Source organism: Bison bison, unplaced genomic scaffold, assembly GCF_000754665.1.
Source record: "Bison bison bison isolate TAMUID 2011002044 unplaced genomic scaffold, Bison_UMD1.0 scf7180017864270, whole genome shotgun sequence".
Taxonomy (NCBI): domain Eukaryota; kingdom Metazoa; phylum Chordata; class Mammalia; order Artiodactyla; family Bovidae; genus Bison; species Bison bison.
In genome coordinates, this window is record NW_011494842.1 from 4,946,596 (window position 1) to 4,956,400 (window position 9,805).

The 9,805-nt window shown below is 43.7% G+C and overlaps 1 protein-coding gene across 1 annotated transcript in view; it reads left to right on the forward strand.

The window, feature by feature from the left end:
• Positions 1-4,375, forward strand: part of KLHL31 (kelch-like family member 31) — a 19,721-nt gene extending 15,346 nt beyond the window's left edge. Inside the window, exon 4 of the mRNA XM_010848708.1 lies at positions 19-4,375. Within this exon, the coding sequence (XP_010847010.1) occupies positions 19-528 (510 nt within the window). The 3' untranslated portion in view covers positions 529-4,375. The remainder of the gene's footprint in view (positions 1-18) is intronic.
• Positions 4,376-9,805: the final 5,430 nt, after the last annotated feature.

Consider the following 9,805-nt stretch of genomic DNA (forward strand, 5'->3'; position numbering starts at 1 on the left):
GCCAGTGCGGTGGCCGAGGGCCGCGTGCTGGTGACCGGCGGCTACATCGGCGGCGCCTACTCGCGCTCCGTGTGCGCCTACGACCCGGCGCGCGACGCGTGGCAGGAGCGGCCGGCGCTGGGCACGCCGCGCGGCTGGCACTGCGCGGTGGCGCTGGGCGAGCGCGTGTTCGTGATGGGCGGCAGCCAGCTGGGGCCGCGCGGCGAGCGCGTGGACGTGCTGACCGTGGAGAGCTTCTGCCCGGCCTCTGGCCAGTGGAGCTACGCGGCGCCACTGCCGGTGGGCGTGAGCACGGCGGGCGCCTCGGTGCTGCACGGCCGCGCCTACCTGCTGGGCGGCTGGAACGAGGGCGAGAGGAAGTACAAGAAGTGCATCCAGTGCTTCAACCCCGAGCTCAACGAGTGGACGGAGGACGACGAGCTGCCCGAGGCCACCGTGGGCGTCTCGTGCTGCGCCCTGGCCATGCCCAACCCCGTGACCCGGGAGTCGCGCGCCAGCTCCGTGTCCTCGGTGCCGGTCAGCATCTGAGCCCGGGGCGCCGCGGGAAGAGAGAGCGGCCGGCGCGGCGAAGCGTGAGCTGGGGGAGAGGAAAGGAAAATATCTAACATTTACTACGGGGCAGTCTTTTCAGATCCATTGAGGCACCCGTCTCGGAGGTTTGCAGTTGCTGGTGGGGCATCATCTACCTCTCTGTCGATTTTTTTTTTTTCCTTAAGCAAAAGACAGGGCCGGAGCCAACAGAGACAAGAAGCTGTTGATTTCAGCGGCCACTGGGTGGCAGGTAGCACTCGCGGTGCGCACTTCATCGCCGCATCCTTTTTAAACTAGAGCGGTTACACCCACCTTGGAGATGGTGCTTCCGCATTTTAGTAACACAGGAAGCTTATGTGAGTAAAAGATCTCTCGTACAAAAGTTGATTGTCCTCTTTTTTTTTTTTCTTTAGGAAATTAAAAATATTCTTTATAGACTTTATTTTAAAATGGAAATCCGTCTGCGTCCATAAGGACTCAAGATTTAATTCTATGTGTCAATGCAATTTCTTTTCCTATGCGTGCCTGAGTAAAAGATTTTTAAAGGCATCCCAGGAGAAAAATCACAAAGCTTAAGATGAGAGTGCGACTGGAAAGTAACAGGGACTCCATCCAGCGGCTGCCAGGTTGATGCCTTTGGCTTAAGAGTGATTCCCTCCTCCATGCCTCAGGCCCTTCAGAGTATTTCCTATCATAAAATCCTACTCTCAGAGAAGAAACTGACATCAGTCATTTCATTTCTCGTGTAAATTTAGATCATTTTTCTGTTTCTCCTGGAAGTATTAGCACTTTACTTTGCTTCCCTGTTAAAGGGATTGCAAATATTGATATTACTAATATAATTGCTAATCTAAAAACTACCCCAAGATGGTTAAAGGCAACCTTGACCTTCATGTAGGACCCCAGAAGAACAGCAAATAAAAGTCTGTCCTTAAGGATCATTAACTTAAAGCATACACAGCCCAAAGGTTATGGAACCAGTAACAATAATTTGATTTCTTCCACTCCTAGATGAGTGAGAATGAAGAAAATGTTTAGAATTCCTGGATTTGGCACAAGTGGGATGAATGGATTTTCCTGTTGGTAAATCCTATTGTTTACCATTTCATATCAATCCTGATTTCTTAATTAAAAATCTAACACATTCATTTCCCATTGAAATGTTAAAATAATATATGCCCATTTGATTACATATTTTTAAAATTTCATCTGTTGCAAATTAGCTTTACAAATGAAACTATATCCACTCCATATCACTTTTTTATTATGTTTGCTAAGTTTGGGAGCAAAGGAATGATGGTAGTAAATGATACATATTTTCCTTTCTTATAATTTATCCTTTTGTTCTTTGATAGTTCGTTTTGGAGAGGAAGGGCTTATCAATAATGGGTTACGTGCAAATGGATTTTGAAAAAATAAGATAAAGTATCTAAATGGTGAAACATGAATATCTATGACGGTATAACTGGGTTTCCATGAACCCCCTCCTCTTCCACCTTGTGTAGATAGGTTATGGCTAGAGTTACAATATTTATATTTAAAATATTTTATTCGAACTGTGAAAAGTGGTTCATATAGTACATTTTGTGGAACAATTTTATATCATTGCCCCTGAGAGGAAGTTCAGTCTCTGAGTGTTTAATGGTAATACTTGGGTAAAGGATAAAACACCGTAGGTTGAGAATAAGACATTATTAATATAAAAACACTGGGCTGTTTCCTCTCCCCATGCAGGGCAGTACAGAGCAGACCTGCTCCTTGATTCTTTACTGTCCCAGTCTGAAAAATAAAGCGTGTGAGAAGCCAATGCATGGAGCCGGTTACATCACTGAGCTCTTAAGTCCCAATGTGCAACGCTTAGATAGACTTTTGTCCTTGCAGCACTACTGGTAAAGTTAACTTTGATTTGTAATAAATTATTTTGGCCACAACTTACAAAGCCAATGTGAGGGTGACTGTAATATTGTTTCGTTTGCTGTGATATATTCTCATACAACTGAGAAACCTACAGCGCATCGTTAATTTTGAGAGAGAAAAGTGATGTATTGTGGGTTACCGGCCATAAGTGGGCAAACAGACATAATTTCTTGGATGTGTCTCCCACCGAGATCCTAGAAACATCATGAAGTGGGGGGCCTAAGATTTGAATGGAATACAACCAATCAATTAAAGTATTTTATCATGGAAGAATGAGAAAAGATGCTGAAACTAGAAGATTTTTCATCCATCAGAGCTTGATAAAATATGATGTGCAAAAATTCGGTAGTGACTTTCTAGAAGAGAGCCTGGGTTAGAATGGACAGATTGTTTGAGATGACCATTTAATGTATTTTCTACACTGGTTGCCTGAAGACTCAGAATACAAATATCTGCGCTAACCAGAGTCCTGGGTATATTGCTGTTGTTTCGTCTGCTCCAACAGTTAGGTCAATAAACAAAAAACTAATAGAAATTTGAAATTCCAGAATTTCTGACATATCAAATTAGTAGGGAGCAAGGAACATAAGAGTTGGTGAAAGTTTTACATCTTAGAACATCCTGCGTGGACAATTGAAAGCCATGAAAGTGTATAGCATCAAAATGATGTCTGTAACCTTCCATGTGTAAGGGAAACACACTCTTTAAGCCAACTACTGAAGCAGGTGTTCCTAGAAAACTTGACAATTTCTCCATGTTTTCCAACTGGAAAATTACTTTATTTTCATTATGTTTTAAACTTAGAATCAATCACACTTTCAGGCCTTTAGGATCCAACCCTGTTCCTGTTTTTATTTTTCTGAAAGCAAAGGACTTGTTATTTTTGTAATACCAGAGTCCTCTGATGAAATAAAAGCATTAGTTCAATGTATCAGAGAAATAGCAGGCCACCCAGCAGCTGAAATAATAAAATTCAAGCTCTCTTTTTTGGAATGGGCCAGAGATCTGATGTGAAGGTTTCCAGGATACCAGACTGTAGTCTGTCCATTTTTAGTTAGACTTTTGGTACCAGATTGTTATCCCTGATGTACCAGTTGCTTTCAGCGGCGTTGGATGGGTTTTATTTTTGCTTCCTATGTTGTACGAATGGTTATGAATAGGAGGTCAGTGATGGTGCAGATGAATATAATTCTAAACCAGGCTTAGATGGTAGTGGAGTGTTATGAATGAGGAGGTATAATTGAGGTGAGAAGCATGTGAGAACGTACTGACTGGCTCTATGACTTAAGGCAGAGCAGCATTATAATAAGTGTATTTTACAAATGTGCGTGTAGTTAAAGTTTGCCTGGAAATATGTAAGTGTTAAGAGGTCCATCTTTTGCTGGTTACCCTGGCCAAATATCTTCCAAATTCATCCAAGTTATTAGATAAAAGAAACTAATATCACTTCACTTATTTTTCTTCCAGAGTTACAAAGAAATGAGTTTATGCCATCTACTCTGAATGAGTCTTCTCTGAATAAACTAGAATTCCCAGCCCAGCCACTGATGAGTATATTCTCCAGCACAAAAATAATTCAAAGGAATTATTTTTCAATACATGCTTTTTAAAAACTGCAGACTGGTTTCCTAAACACTCCTCCATCATAATTATGAGAAGATTCTAAAACTAACAATTTTACCCTTCAGCACATTGAGAAAGTAAAGATCATTTAAATGCCCCTCTCAGGGAACCAGAAATAAAATACTTGTCTTGAATACTCCTTAAAAATCTTTGTGTTTATTCATCAAATTTTGGCCCAAAATTTCTTTGTTTGCTTAAAACATTCTTGTACTGTATAAGGAACAACAAACTAAAAGGTATATCCTGTTTATAATCTCCTCACTATCAATAAAGCTGTATTCAACAAGCACTTTGTCAGTGATCAGATGTGGACAGCTTTGAAGTGTTCTTTCTGTGATAGTTGGGTGTTGGTTTCTTTTTTTCTTCTTCTTCTTCTTTATTTTGTTTTCATGATGACTCACCTCAACGAAACACAACAAAAAAGGAAGCCACAAATCATTTAAAAAGCTGTTCCAATAACCTGAAGACTAGTGAAAAACAAAAAGGGATAAAGCATTGCTAATGTCTTGCTTTGTAACTCAGACAGGAGCCCAGGTCTGTCTGTCAGTCCTGACCGTGCATAAGTCATAGATGAAGTGTGGTTTCTCATCTTGGTTCCGCCCTGACCACAGCCAGCCCGAAACAGACTCGGATTCATCATCATTTGCAAGGAAACCACCGCTTAGGAAATGAAATCATGTTGCTGTCAGACCAGCCTCACAGCCTGTCCCTTCCACCTCACCATCCAAACGAGCAAATGACGTGTAACCAACACGAGGTGTTCAACCTTTGATCTGAGTTAACAGTAAAGGTTTTTTTCTTTTACACGTGGACCATTTTTTTAAGTCCTTCTTGATTTTCTTTTTTACAATATTGCTTCTGTTTTTTGTTTTGGTTTTTGGCTCCGGCCTTGGGATCTCAGCTCCCCAACCAAGTATGGAATCCATACCCCCTACATTGGAAGGCACTTAACCAGTGGACCACTGGGGATGTCCTAGTAGTAAAATATTGAAACTCAGTTGAGGCCATCTTAGTCATTTCTAGAAAATTCTAAATGGCAGAAATAACTTTTTCTTAAGCTTCCCCAAGTCTCATGACCAAGTACAGAGACTAGTTAGTGGTGGTGGTTTTGTCGCTAAGTCATGTCCTACTCTTGCAGCCCATGGACTGTAACCCACCAGGCTCCTCTGTCCATGGAATTTCCCAGGCAAGGATACTGGAGTGGGTTGCCATACTCTCTTCCAGGGCATCTTCCCAACCCAGGGATGGAACCTTCGTCTCCTACATTGCAGGTGGATTTTTTTTTTTTTTTTACCACCTAGCCACCAGGGATTGGGCCCCAAACAGAAACAGAGGTGGCATTCCCAATCGTGAGCATCCCAGCCAAGGGCCCCAGAGTTTCCTCACGTTTTCTTTGAGCCCCCACAGAGCCTCAAGTTTCTCTGCAGGTTAGCACTCCTCTCCCCTGACGTTCATATACCATCTATCCAAATCATAATACACAGGAAGTTATTTCATGAAATTACGCCTTTGTGTGTCAAAGAAATAACCATTTCGCATACAGTGTGCTTGGCAAACGAAGTAGAAAGACTAGCGGTGAAAAGATACTCAGACCTTCCCCTCTGCTTTCCTCCCTTCAAAGCGGTACAGAGAAGAGCAGTAGGAGGTCCATTTCACAAACGGGCCTTTAGGGAGAGAGGGATCCAACCAATGGCCCATGGGAACACCCTGCCCAGCCCTTTTGCCGGCTTATGAACCTGGGTGGAACGTGCATTATTCCTCATGCCGGCACCAACCTTCCACCCAGTTTCAGACCAAATCTGCTCTTTAGGGAGTGGTACAGAGGAGAAAGCACTTTTCCTGAACCTTTGGACAGAAACAGTACCCTCAGATTAGCCTAAAGATCCTATGCAATTTCTTTCCTTATCCCTTTCAGAGCAAAGCCTTATAAAGTAAGTCAGGCTGACTCATAACGGATCTTCCATCTGGACTTTGCCTTGATATTCAGAAGTGATCGCAGTCTTCAAAAAGAAGACCCTTGTTAATTACCATTATTCATTTAGCCCAGAAGGGATGATGTGCCAAAAAGGAAGAAGCATGGCTCTGATCATAGTAACAAACATTTCTCCCACTGCCTCCCCATCCCGGCCAGCAACACGGACCCAGAGGAGGGAAGAGTCCAGTGATACGAATAGAGAACTTACCCCCGCCTTGCTGACCATCTTTGCTTTGCGTTCACGTTTAGGTTATCATCAGAGGCTCCACATTCGGAAAGCCTTTCCATCTTGGGGATATCTTTGCTCCTTAACAAGATCGGGGGGCACACTGAGCAGGGTGAATGTTTGGTGGGCTAGGGATGGAAGTGGTTTATGTCAATTGCATCTATGTCACTTCGGCTAGAAGTAGGCACGTGGCCCTCCTGGATGCTCAGGAGCTGGGGAAAGAGGCTTCAGGTGAGCCTGGGAGGGAAAAAGAAAAGCTTTCCCAGAGTGTTGTCTCTACACGATGAAGGATTACCCTTTGGAAACCATAGCTCTCATCTCCCACCCCGGCTGTCCAGGAAACAAGGAGCTTCCCAGTGCCCCTCTCTCTGTGCTCACGCGGCAGCATGTGCTCCGTCCACCCGCTTCCAGGCTCACAGGTCTTGCACTCAGCCCCCTCCTTAGATCTTGCTTCTTCCCTTCTGAAGACAAGCGCAGACAGCTCTTGCAGCCTTTTTTCAATTTGGGGCTCTTATGGGTCTCCAGCATGCATTTAATGGGTTCTGTAAGCCTCGGGTATTTGCATAAAGCTGGTGCCAATGAACTCAAGGAAACTGGTCTAATATCAGAATTGCCCCCCTTACCTCTCCCCCCCCTCAGGTTTCCTTGTCCTTCTACTTCTAGAATGCTCTAAACTCTTCTTGATTTTATTAAAACACTTCTTCTAAGACAATGTGGACTATACAGTCCTTTTCTGTGACTAAACTTCTCTCATTCCAGCCATAGAAGAAGGTTCCTAATGCATGATGCTTTGGGGGGAAGAGCACATTATGTAGTCTAAGAGAGGAAATACTATGCATCGATTCTTTTGTTTTCTTATGTTAGTTTCCGATGTACAGCAAAGTGATCCAATTATACATACATATATGAACATGTACAAAAGAATATATATATATTCTTTTTTAGATTCTTTTCCATCATAGATTGTTACAAGATGTGAGTACAGTTCCCTGTGTTATACAGTGGGTCCTTGTTGTTTATCTATTTTACATGGAGTAGTGTGTATCTGGAGAAGGAAATGGAAACCCACTCCAGTGTTCTTGCCTGGAGAATCCCAGGGATGGGGGACCCTGGTGGGCTGCCGTCTCGGGTCGCACAGAGTCGGACATGACTGAAGCGACTTAGCAGCAGCAGCAGCAGCAGTGTGTATCTGTTAATCCCAAATTCCTAATTTATCCTTCTCCCCTCAATTCATCAATTCTTCATCACCACCACAGGAGAGGATTCCTTAGGGAGAGAGGAGGAAGGAAACTGAAATAATCAGTCTGTCCTCCAAATCTTCTTCCCTAACCTCTATGAAACCTTTCCATTTAGTGCAAGCTTGAAGCTGAGAAATGTTTTATCCTATCAGAGTTCTGCATATGGGTAACAAAGAAAATTCTGCATGCAAAAAGAATCCGCATTTAGCAAATGTTTACAAGTACCAGGCGCTCTGCTGTGATACATGGTGAACAAGATGCTGTGTTTCCCCAAGGGTAGTGAAGAACCAGAGTCCCCATGGGATTCCTGCCCGATGCCTGAAGCGCATATTTAGATCAAGCAGGGCCAACCCCACAGCACACAATTAAATTAGCAAGCACGTGCTCCTTGCCAAGTTCTGTGTTCCCTGGGTGCTATGGAGAAAAGAAAGGTAAACCCAACTTAGGGCCTGCGCTCAGGGTGCTCAGATGTGGTGAGAAGCTTCCTGATTGACCCCGCTGGGCCCTGATCACGCTCTGTCTCTGCCTGGCTCTGTGCTCCAGGAGCTGACCCCCAGGGACTAGCACCCAGACTCAGGCTCTTCAGATGAGAGGTTGTATTTCTTCTGTGGGAGGACGCAGGAAGGGCCGAGGTGGGAGAGAGTGGCTGCGGTGTTTCTGGCCTGTTCTCCAGCAGGTGTCCCTCTCCACGGCTCTTCTGTGCCTGCAGCCCCGGGACTCCGGCTCTCACAGGACTCACACCTCCACACCAGCTGCCGACCCTGGGTACCTTCTCACTGGCTTGTTGACAGTCTGTCACCCTTCTGGGAATATGTTCCTTGAGAGAGAGGACCTTGTCCGTCTCAGGCACTGCTGTGAACATCCAGCGTCTAGAACATGCCTGGTTCTAGAACAGCAGGGGATCAGCATGTTTTGTTGACTGAATAAATGAATGAACACGTGAATGAAATTACAAACCCATGTAACTTACTGCTTGCTAGATTCCCATTCCAATTATTTTCAAAGAATGATAGGGTCCTTTATGGGGCTTCCCAGGTGGTGCTAGTGGTAAAGAACCCACCCGCCAGTGCAGGAGATGTAAGAGATGCAGGTTCAATCTCTGGGTCAGGAAGATCCCCTGGAGGAGGGCATGACAACCCATTCTAATATCCTTGCCTGGAGAATCCCATGGACGGAGGAGCCTGTCAGACTACAGTCTGTTGGGTCACACAGAGTCAGACACAACTGAAGCGACTTAGCACGTACACAAGGTCCTTTGTTATTACTATTTTTAAACAGCTGGATTTCTGTCTGTCTAGTTAGATTTGGCTGCGCTGGGTCTCTGCTGCTTGGCACTGGCTCTGTCTAGTTTTACTGAGTGGGGCTACTCTTTTTTGTGGTGTGCGGGCTTCTCACTGTGGAGGCTTCTTCACTGAGGAGCACGGGCTCTAGGTATGTGGGCTTCAGTAGTGGGAGCAGGAGGGTTCAGTAGCTGTGGTGCATGGGCTTAGTTGCGGCGTGGTGTGCGGGAATCTTCCTGGACCAGGGATGGAACCTGTGTCCTCTGCACTGGCAGGTGGATTCTCATCCACTGCACCACTAGGGAAGCCCCATTCATTTATTTAATAATCAATTACTGCACATCTACTACATTCAAAGCGCTTTCCTTTGCCCCAGGAAGAGGTGAGTATAATGAAGGCTGTTGTGACAACCATGGCAACAAGAACCTCTCCAAACTAACGGGACATCGTGAATTCTATTGCTGAGACACATCACAGGCAAAGGGAATTATCCAGACAAACCTTACTCTACCTCTGCCTATTTACTTTTAAATTTCTTAGAAGGTTGATAATATTTCTATACTTATTTCTGTATTAAATTTTTTTAAATCACATACTTTTTCTCTAACATTGCCAAACCTTTAAAAGCAGGTTAGGACTAATTTCAGCAAATAGCTGGTAAGCATTTATTTCGTGCTTACTATATAGAATATAAATATATAGTATATAATTATATATAATTTGATAGAATATATTTGTTTATACTTATTCTGTCAAATGGTGTATATATATGAATATAAACATACATCCTGTTAAATTTTGTAGCTAGCTAGATCTATCTGTATTTATCACTAAATAAATACCAGCTAAATGTAGAATCAAGTCCTATATATAGTTTTATACATATATATGTACTTATATATATAGTTACAATGTTATGTGTAATAGGGGACTGTGTCCCCTCAAAATTCCTATGTTGAACCCCTAATGTGATGGTATTTGGAAGCAGGCCTTTCAGTTCAGTTCAGTTCAGTCA